Source organism: Buteo buteo, chromosome 23 (genome assembly GCF_964188355.1).
Source record: "Buteo buteo chromosome 23, bButBut1.hap1.1, whole genome shotgun sequence".
In the NCBI taxonomy this organism is placed as follows: domain Eukaryota; kingdom Metazoa; phylum Chordata; class Aves; order Accipitriformes; family Accipitridae; genus Buteo; species Buteo buteo.
Genome location: NC_134193.1, coordinates 22436867 through 22456288, shown reverse-complemented (window position 1 = coordinate 22456288; position 19422 = coordinate 22436867). Strand labels below are relative to the sequence as shown.

The window sequence follows — 19422 nt, the reverse complement described above, 5'->3', positions numbered from 1 at the left end:
CACACATTTTCCTTTCTAAATTATATGACTGAACACAGCAAAATTCAGTCTAATTGTCTTGTTACTTGCTTCCACTTGGACCTTTTTTGTCCTAAAATCCTGAGCCTGTATTCTTTGAGATAAACTCATTTCAAACTGTTTCATACAGCACCACATAATCCTGGGGAAAAAAAAGGGTAGCAGAAAATCCACCTGCAACATTTTCTCATTTAGCCAAAAGGGAAGGCGTATCATCTACAGTCAGCTTCAAAAGGTTAATTGGTACCTGTCCCTACTCCTAGCATCCTGCAACAAACAGCCAGGAAAACCAGCTCTAGAGGGTAAAGACTCTCATATATACCTTTCCATGGGGACAACTGATAAGTTTATATAGTCCATTCACCCATTTTTCTCAAAAAGTATCTATACATAATAGGCTGTAAATAAGTTTCACACATAGGCCTGTTTTCAGTGGTTGGTTTGTTTTGTTAAATAATATTTTCTAATACTGGACTTTTTTTTTTTTAAACAAAGTTGTTTATTTTGTAAATCATTTTTTTATTTATCTAAAAATGCACAATTGCAAAAAATTACCCTTTGAAATACATTTGCTTATAAGCACTAATAAATTCTATGTAGCAAGAAAGTGACCAGACTTCTCAAGATACTCAAATTTAAGCTGAGCTTCCCTGGAAGCCAAAGATCCTTTTCTGTGTTACACCAAGAGAGGCGCAGCACAACCATCCCTCTGAATGTGTAGCTGCCACCGTGGCTTAAAGCAAAGCTGCAGTGTAAAAGTGACAGTCTTCAGTCTTAAATCTAAGAATTGCTAAAGAAGCTGGGTATAAATTAAACAAGTTTGCCTGGGAATGTTGGAAGCAATCTGGTGCCTCCACTGCATTCTCATGCTGATTTGAATTTCCTGAATCTCTCATGAGAGCAGCAGGCTCAACTTTCTGCTGAGAAAACTCAATAGTGGTACCTTGCATTAATGATACCAACATTATTCACAGCAATTAATAGCTTTTCTTTGCTACCCTATATAAATATTTAAAAATTTGATGGGACATAGTTGAAGATGCACTGCAGTTTTCCTTTAAGTAGAGCAAATTAGGTTAAAAAAATCCACTAAAAGCATATATATGTATGTAACCCTCTAACCCTAATCTTATTTCCAAAAAAATTAAGGATTGTATGCTTTTCTTAAGAAAAAAAACCAACAAAACAAAACAAAAAACAGGCACAGGCTGCATTAGAACTGTCACACACAAATCTACATTTTTGGCATTAGCCACCGTCACACATGGAAGCAGCGCTGCAACAGTACAGGCTTATTTATTTCCCCCGCTGTAGTCTTCAAGAACGTTAAGTGCAGCCCTGTTCCTCTGAACAGGCAAATGAAATGGAAACACTTGAACGTGAATCCACGTTTGTTCCTAAAGCAGTGAATATTTTTCATCAACAGTAATGAAACAAATCATTGATTCAATGAATGAATTTAGTTGGTTGAAAATTTTCATGTAGTTAAAGAAGATGACTCCTTCAAATCAGGTTGAGATTTTTATAAAAATTCACATTCTGTAAATTAGCTTTCACAGTTAAATAGACAGGGGCTGATCCTTATGTAGAATTAGATACACAAAGCATTTTACTTATTTTTTCTAAAAATTTCCAAGTGTTTAAAACACTGCTTTGCTTAAGTAAGTTTTACCTATAGTACCTAATGTACTACTGAACTTGTGGAATTGTCTTCACCAAAATCTAGCTGGCTTAGGTAAACACTGTTTTTCAACAAGAACCTGTAGTCTAAAAAGAATCATGCCAAATGGGAAAATAAGTTTAAAGAGAAATTATTTGCAGAAGCAATGCTTGTTTTGGGTTGGTTTGGCATGTTTTTCTTGTTTTTTTCCCCAGGTACATGCTTAACTCATCTCATTGGCTGTAGCCAATTTAACAGATAAATGCATCAGCAAAATACTCACTCTAAATTTTCAGTTAAAAAAAAGAAATCTTGAAACAAATGTGTTTCCCACCCCCACAACCCTTCCCAGTTCCTAAGTCTGAAGAGGAGGGAATTAATAAAAACACATAAATGGCTGCTTTAAAATATACGAAGTAAAAACTGAATTTGCTATTAACCATTTGCAGAAGAGGCAAAGTAGCAGTTATACAAATTACACAAAATCTACTGTAATTCTTACATTAGTATAAAGTGATTTCACTGAAGGAATTATTTCAATATTTCACATTACAGTTAAGATAGAAGGGGTGTGTCAAATGCTCTGACACCCTTGTTAATATCATCTATCCTAGATTACACACAACAGTTTTAAGAAAGGACCCTTAAATGATCTACATCTGTAACATTATTGGCCTTAAAAAAAAAAAAAAAATCACTTGCAATACCTCACAGAATCTTCACTTTAAAGCATGACCACCATGTAAGAGTCCTTGTCAAATAACCTGCAGAAATAATGGAGCATCTTGCTATGAGTGCTCAACCCTCTCACTTATGTGACTAGGCACCAGTCGGTTTCATCTGAGAAAAAAAAAATTCAAGTAAGACTGAGCTGTGCTGGCTTCTTGAGTGTTTGCAGATGGTTCATGTGCTGGAGGTCCAAACATGCATTTGTTTTGCTATTTGGTGCACGTAACCAATGTCAGGTCTTTGATCTGGATCAGGGTATATGCACATGCTGACCAGCTCCCGCAGCTGAAAGACAGGAAAACATGCACAAAAATGTGAATGAATCTGCTCACTTCTTACTGGAAAAGGCTACAGGAATGTTTGTCCAACCACTGGAGCCCAGGACAGGAGCTGGGAATCTCTCTTACGCAGATGTTCCCAGGCAGATTGCAGGCACACGTCCATCTGTCCTGTCCCGTGTCCCCCACACCCTACAAAAGGGCCAGGAAGAACCTTTCCCACCAAACCTTCAGCACTGAAGATTTAAATCTTCCACGCAAGCCAGTGGATTTTACATTATCATTCACAATGCGCTAGTAGCATATACATACCTAGGGGTTCCCTGCTCAGTGGTTTACTGCGGCTCTACACAGATTGCAATAACCACCCATTACTCCTGACACTGGCTTTTTTTTTTTTTTTTTAAATATTTTTCCCCGGGGGGCTTCTGATACACTTCAGAGAACCAGAGCAGAGATGACCAGTATCATCAGATAACCAGCAGCTCGCAGTCAACAGGAGTTGGAAGCAGCAGGTTGGAGAAGCCAGCAAGGGAGCCCAGCGCAGGAGGACCCAGCAAAGTGCACCAAAGGCACAGGCTGGGGACGCAGCACTGGGCAGAAGGAGACAGCAGTGGCATGAGCAGGACATGGATGAAGGAAGGAAAAACGAGATCAGTACCAGAGATCTGACTGAGGTGATGGGCGGGGATGGACTTTTCAGTGCAAATGGACTCAGGAAAGGGAGAAGTAGAGGAAGAGGTTTAAAAATGTGTCCTGAACAGAGGTCTCCTGTATTAACAACTGCACTTCCCACATCAGTCCCTGATAACAAGCCAGTTCAAGGTTTTTAATGTAAGAACAGCACTTCTGCATCTTAAGATACTGAAGCACAGCTGTCAAACACCAGTGTTTCCTAAAAACCTTTGTGAAGAAGAGAGACTGGTCATTGATTATGTTTAATAAATAAAATGCAGTCTCCCCACCTCCCAGCCCTCTTTATTGTGCACATGAAAGATTGTAGCTTTTAATTATACAGACACTGAAAGCTGCTCGTACCCCCGAGGCACCGGGAGAAACAGCCTTGAGCCTCTGATCTTCTCACATCCTCCCGGTATCCACGGTGCCAATTATTTTAATGGTAATTAAAAGCATGACCATACAGCTATCAAGCACATAGCTTCAGCTGCATTACTGAACATACTCAAGTGAGGTTTTCAGCTCTGGATGGAGCAAGGCCCCATGCTTCAAGTTGTCACTGGGACCGATACACATTTTGGTAGGATTCCTGCAGGGTGGCAGGCTGCCGAGCAGCAAACGTGCAGGCAGGACAGAAGCAGGGGCACGCAGGCAGCACAAGTGGCAAGGACACAGTGTAATGCAATTACTGCTAACCACCTTGCCTGTCATTTTGTGTGTATGCACCGAGAGCAATACAAACCCCCTAGCCGGGCTATCTCCAGGGTAAACCCAGCTCCACTGCCTGGCCCATTCTCTCGTAACTGCTATGATGACTTTTTTTCATTCATCTGAGGGCAGGGGGGTGCTGCCTTTGTAACCCAGAGACTCCAAAGATTTAACACGTACCTCAGCTCTGATAGACAAGATCACCACAAAATGCCCACAAACAAAATACTTCCAAAGCTCTGACCAGAGCCTGTGCTATCAGTACAATTCGTCCAACCAGTAGCTGTACTCCCAGGTAAATACAGCACTTAAACACAGCACAGGCATTTCACCATCATCTACAAGGAACTGACAGAGCAAGCCTTGATAAGCACTGCCAACCAGTATCTCCAACTACTAGCAAATTTGTTCCCGATATAGAAAACTAATCCTGGCTGGAGTCCCAGCTCCTCCTCCTGCACCAAGCAGCACGCCAGTTGATCATGGGAGGATTTGGACTGGTTAGCCACAAAAGGCTACACAGAAGAGAAACATCACTGAAAGGGAACACCATTAAAGCAGGCATTCTTCAATAAACGCTCTGCCTTGTTCATCTAAAACAACGCTGCAACTAAAATATTCATGTCATCAGCAGTCAGCCTACAGCCGAAGCTTTGCTTCAAGACCGCATTACTGAGGTGAAGGAAAGACATACCGATGGCTCAGAGCATCATTGAAAAGTGGTAGCATGGCAGAGCCTAATCCTCACCCCTGCCCTTGAGCAGGAAGATACAAAGGCTTTACTGCTTTCCCACATCACTCACAAACCTGCAGCAGTGACAACATCAGCATGGTTGCAAAGACTCTGTCCTTTCAATCTAAAACAGAGACATTCGCTCTTGAAGGAAAACATGTATGTCCAGAATGAGATAACCACCCACCCACCGGCTGCAGGAAGAACAAATTCTTTCTGGTACAACTTGCTGCTGCAGGCAGCTGCCTCTACATTTCTGATCCTGCCTGCCCGCATGGCTTATCTAGCTTGGCTGCTGGGAGACACCACCACACTTTCCCTTTGGCTATCCACTCCAAAAGCATCTGAAAATCCAATCTTTAAAAGTACGTACTAAACCGAATATTGTTCATGGTGGAGTCATGTTCTAATATTCACAAAACTGAAGCTCTTTGCGGTTTCAGTAAGAAGCAGCAGCTAATGCAGCGAGATGAGCTACAGCCAAAGGCACAGCCCTCCTCAGACTTTGTCAAGCATTCTGTTAATAGTGTATGAACACCATCTGGAGCCTAGTTCTCTGGGACCTGGCGCCTTTGAGCTTTAAACCATCCTTCTCACCCTGGATTGTATCACTACACTACACACACTCTTTAGCACTGCCAGAGGGAAGCAAACAGACAGTAATTGTAAAGACAGGAAACACATCTGTCAACTTACACTAATTCTTGCTGCCAGCAGGCATATCCTGAAATGCATGCTACAACAGCATGGCAAACGTGAACGCACAGAGCCAGGACTTGCTGCTACGGCAGCTTGGGGAAAAAAAAAAAATAAAAAAATTTAAAAATGCACTTTTCCAGATCGGTTCTCAAATAATCTTTTTGCATGAGTTACTTAGTAAGTAAAAAAACTAAGTAAAATGTAAAATGTGTGGTGCAGGGTCCCTTCTCAGGGTAGAGACCAGACCGGCTGCGTACAGTATTTCCCCTGCATCCTGCCTCTTGCTCCTCAGAACTCTGAGGTAGAATAAAACAAAAGAAAACCCCCAAAGGATATGGTGAACATTTAAAATTACATTAGCCATTTCCTTTCAAATAGGAGGCAACTGTAACTGAATGAGGAGGTAAGGAAAAACAGCTGGTTTGTCTAGGTAAGGGACAAAAATAATTAAAAAAACCCAGCTCAAAAGGCCCTGAACAAAAACAGCATGTGTGTTTCCAGCTGAAGTGAAACATCGCTGAGCAAGCATGCACAGTGACAATTTTTTTTTATATACTTCGGTTCAGCTACTGCCCTCCATCCCTCGCTTTCATATGCACAAAACCCAGACTTTAGGAAGCCCCCATACAGCTGCTGTATAGATGCTTATTTCATTAAACTAAATAGCTTTCCTTGCCCTCTTTTTCTTAAAAAGAATCTTTTCCCCCCCTTGTTACACACTGAAAACTTCATAAACAAAAATTTAAGCACTGTTTTATGGTATGTTATTTTAAGGGAAAGGAAACAAAGGAAAGGGCTTTCCCACGGTTCGTTGTTGGTTTTTGCCAGCGTCACAGACTTTCAGTTTCAAAATCTTCCCCATGTTAAGAAATCTTATTTTCTGTCTTGATTTAGCTTGTCAATATTCAGACATCACAACAATAGTTTCCTTAGCCAGCTTTAAAGGTACCCAGGACCCTCTGGCCATCTCCTGTTCCGCCTCGGATGTGGGGGGGCTTCTTCTCCTGGGCTCCTTTGCCCCTGTGCGGGGAGGAACTTCACTGTCCCCCCCACCACATTCCCCTGCAAAAATGTTCCCAATTTACCTTTTCAGAATAATGTTCAGCTGGAAGAGGTGGGTAGTCACATTGCTCTATTTTTTGGCAAAGAGAAAACAGGTTCATTTTATCTCCATAGAAAGGACTCTGAAGAGCTGCCATCTGGAGGGAAAAAACAGAAAATATTTCAGAAACGCAAAGGATTTAATAGGCCTCACTACTGCTGATTTGCAAGAGCAAATTTTGTTCTTTGACAGCAAGCAAGTGATGATGTTGCTCCCTGAGACTGTCCACAGCCAAAGTTGCTCCGCGATCACGGCAGTTTTGCACACTGTCACGGGGCTGGTGCCAGGCGTGCTGCCACACACTTCCCAACGCCCTACCGTCCTCGCACGCAAGCGTGAGCGAGCGGAGTCGCAGCAGCAGCGTGGAGCTCCTCCTGCCACGCAGCACCCTGTCCCCATCAAAGACGTGGCAGTGCCAGTCGTCGTGCAAGGCAGCTGCCAGGCCCTTGCTCTGACACTGCTTTACAGTGCACGCCTGCGATGCCAACCCCCGTCCCTGCCTCCCACCAGAGCTACCCATGACCACGGCACACAGCCACTGGGCAGCACCGAGCCTGGAAAAGTCTCTATGTTTTCCTGTCACCATGATTCTTTCTGCCCAAAATGCTTCAGATGTGGGATGCTGGGTGTATAAAGGCAATCCTACAGGTACGCAGAAAAAAGTACCTTTTTTTTTTTTTTTTAAAGAAAAACAGCCCAAGAAATAGGATGCTCAGATGGTAGGGCAATCAGTTAGAAACCAACTGGCTCAAAGATGACTACGAAAACCTCTCACAGTTGTCTCTTTAAAAAGTAGAAGCTCTTCTGTCTTTGATAACATGTCATGGTTTCAAACTTCCTTGGTTACAACCATATTCAGTTTATTTCCTCTCTCCTACTGGTACATTTTTAATAGACTGCTACAAAGAATAAATGGATTCTTTCTGGACATTTAGCTACCTAGAATACGAAGAACCTTGTAAGCATCAGCAATGTACTTCAGCCTTTGAAAAAAAACAAAACCAAACCAAAACAAAACCAAAATGACCGCAAAACAAACATCCCCTCCTGCTGGAAATGTGCTATCCCAGGCAGATTTGGGAACCAAACTACTGAAACTCTTCCTAATCAATCTGGTCTTTTTCCTCTTTCAATTCTGTTTTATGAATCCAGTATTTGCATCTCCAAAAATATGACAGAAGTCTGAGATAAACAGGCTGTTCACACAGCAATGAGAGCACAAAGGAAGGCTCTGGGTGGGAAAGAATTCCTTCCAGGGCACATACAGACTCCTTACAAAGTTATGTTTACATTATACTTAAGTCTCAGGAAGGAAACTGCATCTTTGTGTGTGTAAAACCACTTACACGGCAAGTTCTCAACCAGGAGGTCTACACAAACACTGAACGATGAGCCCCAGATAAACAGCTGTAGCGACAACAGACATTTTTGAACTTACAAAATGTGGCTTAAGTCATGTCTATTAAAGGTACACCCGATGAGCTAAGCACCTTCCCTCTTGCCTTCTCACACCAGGACCCAAGCCCAGCAGATCCACCCCTGGCCACTGGCCATGCCAGGCCCATCTGCTTATTAGTCCAGGGTGTTACTCAAGTGCTGCTCGTCACTCTTGCCGCCTGTCAGGGGCACAGCACAGCAATACCTCCTTCTAATGAAGCACCACTGGATAATTGTGGATATTATCCACTCTGTTTAGATCTTTTTAAACCATTTTGTTACAAGCCGCATCAAATCAGCAAGCTTTTCATACTGAGGCCAGCTGAAGTTGATGCTTCTCACTATGGCTTTAATAGGGGGTTATTTGATGATTACTAGTCTTTTGCTCATTACCATACACTGTGAAAGCCATCTGAAGAATGCTGTCTTGTTGCTGACACACACAGCAAGTTCCCAGCAGAATTAAAAAAAGTCAATACTAGATCCTCCATTCTATTATCCTGCAGTTAGGAATCAAGATTGATGGATTATTAGTGATTTGGTGACAGACAAGCAGTTTTGATTAGGGTAGTGTTTTGAAATGCTGCGTTTGGGCTGGATTTCCAGCAGTAGGAGGTGGCCCGGCACAGAGGCATCCCCGAGCTGCCCCCCCAGCGCCGCAGGAGGAGGCTGCAGCCAGGGGTGTCTTACCAAAACCTCATTACCATTAACACCAAGTGTCAGGCAACGCAGGACATGTCAAGATAAGCTATCCTTGGTTTAAATCATAAACTTATCTTTTAGATAATTTAAAGTTATTATGTTTCTTCCTTGCTTATTTGCAAAGCATATTGGTTATGCTGCAATTAGTGAAAACACACCTGAGCTGGAGGGGGTCACCTTGTGCAAGACAGCCATGCAGAGCCAAGAGACCCTCTGCAATGAGTTCTGAGAAGTAGTGAGATATCACCTGGCCAAATCTCCAAGGTTATCTCCTTGTGTACCACCAGACTAAAGTATTTTTCAGGAAGCTTTCCGAGAGGTTATTTATGAGATATCCAGAGAGGCTTATAAATGGCAACACAGAATATACAAAGGTACCCAAATTACACTGAAGGAGACAATGAACTGACTACACAGCTCCCAAAACCATCTCAAAAAATTCCAGGCTTGTTCAGTTTTCTGTCTGTAATGCTTCATGTAATGTAGCTTGAGATATCTGCTGCACTAGTGACATTTACCATGCTTTGCTGCAGGCTGAGTGAGAAAAGGAATTATGCCTTTAACAGTTGCACAAAACAGCGGGTTGGGGAACAGGCACACTTTTACCTCTCTGTGGTTTCACCACTATTATCAGCAGTAATGCTAAGCTATTCCTCATAAACCCTACAGACCTGAGGTCGAAGAGTCGCCCAACAAGCTTGTGAACAGAGCCCCAACAGCCGGACGAGACCCCTGACAGCCCTGTGTTCGTGGCCTTTTGGAAGATTTTGAAGGCAAAAAGTGAAGTTGTATCACCATTACTTCATTACTGTCGTAACAGTAACAGGCAAATCAGTGGGGAAAAAGATTACAGACTCCAATTAGAGATTCTAATCTCCAATTAGAGATTGATAGCAAACTGCTTTCAATCAGTTAAAACAAAACTAGAGAGCCCAGCATGCAAGGTTGTTCCAAGAAAAACACTAATGGGCACATAGGGAAGGCACAGAAGGCAATCAAGGGTTAAACAAGGTCTCCGAGATTTCAATACAAACATCAATAATGCCAGTAAGGTTGAAAGGGATTTTTCAATTCCCATTAATTTTTCTTTCCAAGTCTAGTTAGGTGGTCATGTGCAAAAGAGGAAGAACGAGAAGGAAATACTGTGGGGTTCTGGGGTGGTAAGTGCAGGGAATTAAAATGGAAAGAGATAGCACACAAGTTCTGACTAAAACAGTCAGGTCTGCAGGGGTCATGACCACAGGCGCTCCAAATATCTCACTAACTACAGTTTGTGATGCTGTGTTGGGGTTTGCTCCTGACATTTTGATTAGAGCAATTACCACAGGACAGCTAGATCTCCATTTAAAATGACCACCATGCAGTATGACTGGTTAAAAAAATATATAGGAATCACTGTTAGTGTTTAAATTGATCATCTTGCCAGAACTGCTAAAGTCATTGCTTGTAGCTATATTCTGGGAATTAACAACTTATTTTTATCCCCTCCAAGTTATCTTGCTGACAGATATCTACAGGAAGCGAGGGATGAAGACAGTTACTACTATATTGATAAGATTTAATAAAAATCACTGTACGATTATCAATGTCAAAGTTAAGTGGTGCTATGTGGCATCACATCCCAAACCCCTCAATGTGCTCTAAGTGAATTCCAGTGGACACGCGTGTCTCTGAAGGCAATTTGTACATTAAATCTCTCTGCAGCTTATCTACACAGTCTATGTGGAGAAATATCAGAAGTGACTCATAACTAAACAAACATCGCTTCCTTACTTTTAAGCCAAATGGAAAAACATTCTCATTACAAGAAATTAGTGAAGATAAAATACAGCTCCTTCAAAGACATACGAATTTGAATTTTAATTTCCAAATTCTAGAAAGTTTAAAAAGTCAAGTAGCTGTTTATCTCCTGAACACAAAATAGGTAACTGTCCTGTCCTCCTTGGAATTTGCAAGATCTCACAGCTCCTGTTCACAAAGTTAAGGCTTACCTACGTAGGAAGTAAATTTAAAAATGCTTCACATGCCAAGTCTTTCATGTTACTATAGTACTGCTACTCCTACCAGAGAATTATGTTTAGTGCACAATTAAGTCAGCTTCTTGAAATACAAGGAGTACCAAGACTACCGTGCCATAAGGGGACCATATTGCCTGCAACAAAAACATATCTTAGCACAACGCTAAATATTTCTCTCTGCATAAATCTGGAATCCCATCTCCAGCACAGCTCAGCCTCAGAAATGACTCAGAGGAGCCTGACAGAGAAGCTGTACACTATAGCTGTAAACGAGTAGCGGTGTCCAACTCAGACGACTTTGACTGTTATTGATAACATGGCAAGTCCGACACACCATGGTAGGGACGAAGTCCTCAACTGAAAGCCTCAACCTGAGAATTCCGTTAGGCCCAATACATGAAGCACACCTGAATTGTTCAGCATAATGAATTATTGGGAGCTCAGGCTTCTTTCCCCCTGTTCCCACAGAAGAGTCTCCAAATTCCTTTTCAAACACCACCAGCACACCCAGGTACATATAGCTATACTGTACCATTCCAGTTTTTAGTATCTCATTAGAAGCATTACAAGCAAAACCATCCTTTATAAAAAAAATACCAGCTTTTTAATGGTATGTTGCTGCTGCTTTCGGAATTATTAAAAGTCTCTTGAATTCTTTCACTAGAGGTAATGAGAATTTGAGGATAGGCACAAAGCCACTCAATTTAAGCTCACAATTTTCCAAGTATTTTTCATCAAGTACTTAGTAGGGTGTCTTACACTCCTCCTCTCCCTCCTATCCCATATAATTTTAACAATAAAACAGTGATACGACCATGTTGGGCTCCAGTGTCTCCACCAAAGTGGATCTTCCCTTCAGCAGATCTACTGGCTATTTGCTCTGATACTCGTAAGGCCAACACTGGGATTTTACACTGCTCAGGGTGACTTATGTGGCATTTATGCCAGACTCCCAGATAAATCTTTTTCTTTAGATTTATTTTCCTTAGAATCATTTTTCCTTAAATCCTCCTTTAACTCTATGCCATGTCAAGTGTACAGGACAGTCAGCAGTTGTGAGCAGGCTGTCTGAAGCACTGCGGAGATACAGTCTTTGGATGGACACTGGTAGGAGTATAAAGAGAATGGACAGTTGTGGGTTCCCCCCCGCAAGAGCATTTTTTCGACCACACTCAAGTCTGTAACTGTATCTGGGCCAGCTGGGCCAGCATCTGTCTCACATGCGAGAAGCAAAGGGCTGTTGGAGTCGAACCCCCAAGACTGCTTAAGTCCCTTCAGCAGGATTTTATTGATTTATTTCGCTGAGTTCCCAGCACCAATCTCTCTCACTGAAGATGCACACCACATGGCACTTTCACACTCGGCCAACAGTAAATCAGCATCTATTGAAGTGTATGACTCAGGGCCTGGTAACACACCAACAACAGTGGGTTACCTCGCTGAACAAGCATTTAGCTGTATTAAATGAGTGCTCTTCTCCGAAGTATGTAACAGTGACAAGCACTGAACTCCTGCTGGGAAAACCAATGTTATGGGAAAATTTACTTTTATACCATCTTGTCCTAAAAGGTTTGTTTAATCAACTAGCTAAAGTACATGCTTAACTATAGTACTTTTCACATCTGATGCGCTCACAAAATAAATTACATCTCTGTTTATTCTCTAATTCCATGTGTTTATGAGACATTGTAGTGAGAAGCAAAATGTCATCAGTTCACGTAATGTGTTATCCAAAGAGGATGTGAGCAATATTCTTATTGCTAAATATCCAAGGGATTTTTAATTCTCTGGGCTGGGATAAAAACCTTCTAAATGTTGACATGCACTTTCACTTGAATTCAAAGATGCATACATCTAAAAAAAGATTAAGATTAGATTATAAATGAGTACAAGACTGTTCAATACCCTTTGATCCCTGCTAAAAATGAAATCAGAAAACTCAAAGTACTGTTACAAAATCATGGTGCTTGTTTTCAAAATAGATGTAATAGCTTTTAAGAAAAAGTTGCACACTAAGCGTGTAGCTCATACAAAGTGTGCCTGCTTTGTATTTGTGCGTTTGGCTAGAAGACAATGTACAATTAGAAAAAATTCCATCTATAGCCTAATAAAGTTAGAGGAACTGATTTCACATTACATAAAAACTCCATTTTTCTTTATTGAAAGCTCCCAAAATTAATATACTCCAATTGGTCAGAACTCAATTTAACAAACCAGTAGCTTAGATTCAAATGAATTTGCTATTTTTAAAACAAATGCAGTACTCAGGAGAAACTATGAATATGCTGCCCTAACAGCTCTGCTCACAGTAGGAAGAAATAATGCAGTAAGCTAGCTTGCTTAGGTCTATATCCTCAACATCTACTGTGACCTACTAAATTAACTTTATGTAAGTACTGTGCTGTATGGCACAATCACTTTGTTGCTCCTGCTTAAAAAGCACATGATGAGCACAAAAAGAGTTAACTTTTCATAAGATTTCTCAACAATTAAAGTAAGTCTGACCAACTCAATTCCTGTACCATATTGTGTGGTTAAGACAAACCTGAGAAAAAAAGTTAGAAGATACTTGCCTCATACAATAAACAGCCCAAAGACCAGATATCAGATTTAAAGTTATAGCCATTTTCATGTATTCTTTCTGGGGACATATAGTATGGAGTTCCCACTGTAAAAAACAAACAAACAAGGAGTTATTGTCTCAAAAAGTGACTGTGCAACCTGTATTACACAGAAGTTTGACTTCATTCAAGGATTAGGTTGAGCACGAATAACTAATTAGAAGAGATTGGCAAAAAGAATCTGGAAACAAATAATGATTTTGAAGGCATAGAACCAAATACATCATCACATATAGAGCCAAAGGACTGGTGAACATTACTGAAAATATCTTCTTCATTTTTGAAACTTGAGGAACGTTTTCTTCCCCTTCCAGTCTTCCAAGTACCTTCAGAGTGTCTCAGACGGACAGAGCAATTGTAAAGGATCATCCTCCTTTGATTCACTCAACCACACTGAAACTGCAAGTTAGATGTCATGAATGTGCTCTGCTAAAACAAGACTCCTGTGACAGCATATCAATTGAACGTTCACCTGACACACACTGCACTAGCAGTGTGACAGAGCGGCTCCAGATATGACGGGGTACCCTTTTTAAGAGTTCAGGAGACCATTTACTGCAGCAGAGAAATGGAAGTAACAAGCCCAGCACCAGACAGGTATTCAAAAACTTTCTGAAAGAACCAAGATAATCATTCCAAACTTTAAAATGCTGCTCAAACTTGCAGTCACATCAGAAGCTGTGGGATTTCTATGTACTTCCAGAAGTCTGTATTTTATCAAAGGAAATTTACTCCAGCATTTTGGACAGAAGTTACAGGAAATTATTAATAAATTCCTTACCTTAAAAAGGTTCTTTTTTAAATCCTAAATAAGTTTCAGTTGTGGTACTGAAAATACAAGACATCCTGGCAGTCTCAACTACATCAAATAATCCTCAGATACATCATTTATTAAAACATCCAAGGACTTTATATGCTCTCTTTTCTCCTGCTTCCCCTACTTGCCCATCCCCTGTCAATTTTTTTTTTTTTCTTTTGGCATTCCAATATACCCTTCTCCTAATTAAAGACCTTCCCTCACAAGATGGCAAATGTTTAATTTGCCTGCAACATTCAGTTTACAAATTCTCCATTTGAAATGCTGACTGCAGGCAGCTGGAAGACTAATAAGCAGATGAAGGATGGTGTTAGAGGTGGAGGGGGAAGAACAGCCACCACGTTACCCCAATGTTCCTAAGGTGGGGTTTGCACACTGTAGGAAACAAATGAGTTCTGGGGCAGAAAGCAACAGCTTCCGAAAAGGCAAAAATCAACCCCCACCAAGTGCACAGATGACCCAGCGCAAAGCTGCTGCTGTCAGTGCAGTATCTGAGCAAAATCACTTTGGGGTCCCTCTAGCTTAGACAACGTCACACTAAGTATATATGTGAGTTCAATTCTTAACTGCATTCCTCTGCCATCCAGAAAACCTAAACACAGGCCAGGATCCCTTGGATACAGGCACCACGTAAGGCCTATCCTCACAGGACAAAAAGATGTTTACTGCCCCAAAGAATTCACAACATGTATATAAACCAAGACACAGAGGAACAGTTAGATGGAGAGCAGCACCTGAGGAGCCAGACAACACTCGTTCTCAGTACATCAGCATCCTAACAGAAGCCTCAAATTGGAGAAATACAAAAATCCCTCCCTTACGTAGGTCTTGCTGGAAGTAAGGATGCCATATGCACCAGATCCTCCCAGTTTACTCCATTACTAAAGTCACTACCATATCAGTGTTCTGAAGCCCTAAGTTTTCTGTGGGGTAAACTGGGGTCATGTTGCACCAGCTACTCCACTTTAAATACTCAAGGCATTTTCTTTCTCTAGGTTGAAAACTAGGTAGCTTACCTCCAAACAAAAACACCCCCTCAAACCAACACCCTTCAATCTTTATTCTACATTTTCATCACACATTTATATGCCCAAACTTTGAGTCTACTGAACTTCAATGATTTTTATTCAGAGCTATTCAGAAATGTAGCATATAGTGTGAAATTAATCCTATGGCATCGGTGTGAAATATAAGACGTTACAGGAATATGTATATAAAACTCTACTTACCGAAATAGAACAAGTAACCAAGAAAGGGGACCACTGCCCTGACTGGTTCATTTATTTGGTCCCCCAGGACTTTCACTAATCAGCTGCCCTGTATGATAAACTCAGTTTGTGCTTGCAGGTCATTCAAATAAGAAATTACTTCACTTTCAATGTGAAGAGTACCCTAATGAGAAATTACATTTTTGCAAATTCTATACAAACTATGACACAGGAAAAATAACACATGGAGATTATTATATTTCCATGCTCAGTAACACCACATTCAGCCTAGGAGCATGCCAAACTGACACTGTCCCAGATCTGGCTGGTTTTAATTGCCAGTGAAAGGCCTCTATGTATGGATGAGACAAGAGTTTTGTTAATAGTTAATAATTTTTAGCAGACTGCACAGAGTAACTTCACGGAACACCAAGAGCAGGCAGGACTCATTCAAAGAGCCCAACAAGGCTTTCCATGGATATCTCCCATGTGCATGCAAGATGCACACAATGGACAGCACAGCTCTCCAAGTAATTCCCACACATTTGCCAGATTTCTGTACAAGAACTGACTTGGTTGGAAATAGCGCTGATTCATTTTCCTGCTTAAAAATATGCAGCTGCAGAAGAAACAGTGATTCATTATGTGAAGTTTTTGAAGACAGTTTTGGAAGTCCCCACTGAGCACCAGTGCGTAAGACACTTCCCTATCTTCAACTTCTCAATGCTGCTGCTTTTCTCAAATCTGCCAGGAGAGCTACCAGAGCAGCTGAAGCAGAAGACATGCTAGCACTTCAGTGACAGCGAGTAAAGGAGCTGAGCACGGGCGGACAGCAGCCCACAGTGGGCAGGAGGGAACACAAAGATCATTCCCACTCTTGCTCCCCGAAGTCTTCATGCTTCAGAGTCCTGGTGCCAGGGACGGCCTCCAGCCATAGCTGTTCTTGCGATCAGTTATTCTGGGTCACCGCATGACAATCTCAGAGCAAATAATAACGTGTGGGCTCTAAAGTTATGGCCTTGCCTTCCACGTTAGCAGGGGTCTGCTTCGTAGGCTAAAACTGTCGTTTCAGATAATGCCTTAAAACGACCTTCGATCAAAGCAGAATGACAGGGTTTATAATACGGATGAGTGCATTATAGTCCGTATTTGATTTTCTGTGCATTAGCCTGTTCCATTATATTAATAGGTCTGTGGAGCAGTCCATGCCTGAGCTGATTTTATGAAGTCTACCTTGCACATTTACCTATCATTACTGTAGTGTTGTCAGCAAATGTACGAACAAGCAGGTCTCTGCGTTTCAAAACTGATGCATTAATTTTTAAATAACTGTCACGATAAAAGACTGACAAGCCCAATTCTCTTTAGGGCCTGTCCAACATTACGTAGGAATCTCCTGTAATGAGCATCTTCTAGAAAACCGCACAAGGCTTCCAGTGCAATCAGTCAGGGCTCACCATTGCATTACATTAGTCAATTTGACAAGAACAGTCTAATCGGAGACTATTAATCAGAAACTTTCTTTGGCATTTGTCCTGCTGAAAATACAAAATACTGTTCAGATTCAGTATTAATCATCAGGTGGTAGAATAATGCCTTTAAAGTTATAAAGGCTGCAAAACCATAGAGAAGATTATGACTAAGTAAGCATCTTCCCATTCTATTCCTGAAAGTCAAAACACTTCACTTGAATATCAGTCTACTTCAGTGATACCAGAACAACATTTCTTCCTACTCTCCCCAGCACTGTCTGTGTGCAGAGCTACAACACCCACACAGACCAGAACAACTCTGGGATATCTGCAATACCCAAGTTAGGGAAATGCTTATTATTCCCATTTAGATCAGGACCAGAGTCTCTTGTTTCACCAGGAAAACACACATGGAAAGGCAGCAAAGTTATTTCAGAAATAAAATTCAAATTCCTTTCTTCTCATATATAGTCTGAATTAAAAAAAACCTACCTGTGCAACTACAGCAACTAGTGTGCATAGGTACTCTGAGCTGAATGCCCACATCTGCCACAGGAACACCCAAGTAAAGAACTATGTTACCTCTGAACTCAGCAAGTCTTTTACTACACAGGGAAGATCACGCTTACCCATTTTGAAAACGTTTTGCAGCTTGAATCAGGAGTTTTGTTGTTGTGAAAGTGACAGTGGCTGGGTTATTAGTACCATCACACACAGGATTGTTATCTTCTATACAGAGCTTCTCCCTGTGCAAATACAGTTCAGCCAGGGATCAATGCTTCCTGTGAAATTCATCCCTAGCTCCTCATAGGCAGAGACAAGAGTAAATCAGATTCATACTTTTAGGAGGCTCTATCAGAGTCTCATTCACTGAATTTAACGTACCACAGACAAGTTTCTTGCAGCAGTGGTTCTCCCACACCTTTAGGCAGATTGTCATTAGACTGAAATCAGTGCAGAATATTTCCAAATATTTTAATAGGCTCTGTATGTTGTGGGTTTTTAAGTGCTATAAAAAATAAGCATCTCGAAATTAATCAAACTCCATAGCCATATTTGGCTGCAAAGTACAAGAACAAGTAATAAGGCAAGCTTTTATTGTTCTGCCTTCACCAGCACCTTCCAGCTAATCTTTAATACTGAGCTGAACAGTGTTTCTGAATCTATCACTTTTCTTTCTCACAGCAGGGAACAGAGTTCTGAATATGAAAGAACCTAACAAATTCTGACCTTTATTGTATCTTTACAGAGTATTCCCAGTTTCAAACCAAGAGATATCAGAGCGCAATGTGGGCCTCAAAGGGGTAATACTGATTAAAGCATTCCTTCGTTCTAGAGATGTTCCACTCCTGTCAAAACAAACTTTGCAATGTTTTGAAATACTTGCTATTTTTGAAACATGCTCATTACAAATGAAAAAGGCAAAGAACTATGCTCAAAAACCTGCGATGCCACCCACAAATAACAAAAACACACCCGTTTTTAAAAATAATCATTATTTCCAGAACTATTAGCTTAATTTTAACATGTAAGGCACACTATTACATATTCCATGAACATACATACAATTGAGAAAAATATTTTAGTATGTTTTAACAATATCTGCTGGTGCAAACACAGCAGGGAAGCAATTCTACTTGAAAATGAAAGTCCACAACTCTCACCTGTCTCATCTCTCCAGACATGCTTGTAGGTTACCAAGAAAAATTTACAGGATCATTTAAAAGGAGTCTAGTTCATAAGTACCAGTTTCTAAATGTTTGCATTACTTGGGATATATTTCCAAGAAGGTGGCTGAGCTCTTTTCCCAAAAGGAGAATTTGGGAATTAGCTAAAGTGAAACAGTGGTCAAAGGCACTAAAATATACTTTAAATTCCTTTAAATCTCAGTGTGAGGTACCCCCAGTAATTGTTGTTGTTGTTGTTGGGGGGGGGGATTAAATCTACTTATTCTTACAAAAGAGAATAAATATTTTGTGCATAATATTAGTAATTAATTACATACACAACCCTACCAAAGTCCTTATAGTTTTCGGGGTTTTTTGTTTTGTTGTTGTTGTTGTTTACATGTAGGTAGTACAATATACCTCCAGTAATTCTGCAGCAATCTTTTCTTTCACAAATACTGTATTACAGACACAGACCAAAAGGCCAAAATTTCTCAAAATGCACAGAATATTAGCTGTTGAAATTTTAAGCGGATTTCTATTGTCCATTTTTTTCTTAACAAGTACTGCTGACTAGCCCCTTGAAGTACTGTGATTTTGTTTCAGATGGCAAACTGGCTTGGCAAGCAGAAGAAAAAAGAAAAAAAAAGACAAATACTCCATTTGTAAAAGAGCTCTTCTCATGACTGCAGTTACTCTCTGTTCGCCCTCATATCCAACATGAAACCAGAATGAACGTGTAACACCCCACGTATTCCAATCCACAGCTATTTGCATGTTCTAAACTGGGAAGCTTTGACTTACATGCATCCCCCAAAAGGAAAATCTGCTCCAAGTTTATTCTTGTCCAAGAACAAATAATAAGTCATCTGCTC

General features: G+C 40.8%; 1 protein-coding gene across 7 annotated transcripts in view; it reads right to left on the bottom strand.

Moving 5' to 3' along the window:
- Positions 1-276: 276 nt before the first annotated feature.
- The window catches only part of NEK6 (NIMA related kinase 6), a 71024-nt gene continuing 51878 nt past the window's right edge, over positions 277-19422 (bottom strand). For all 7 annotated transcript variants that reach the window (XM_075055476.1, XM_075055471.1, XM_075055470.1 and 4 more), the window contains exons 8-10: positions 13336-13430; positions 6589-6702; positions 277-2692 (exon numbers count right to left, since the gene is read on the bottom strand). In XM_075055476.1, the coding sequence (XP_074911577.1) occupies positions 2582-2692; positions 6589-6702; positions 13336-13430 (320 nt within the window). In that variant the 3' untranslated portion in view covers positions 277-2581. The remainder of the gene's footprint in view (positions 2693-6588; positions 6703-13335; positions 13431-19422) is intronic.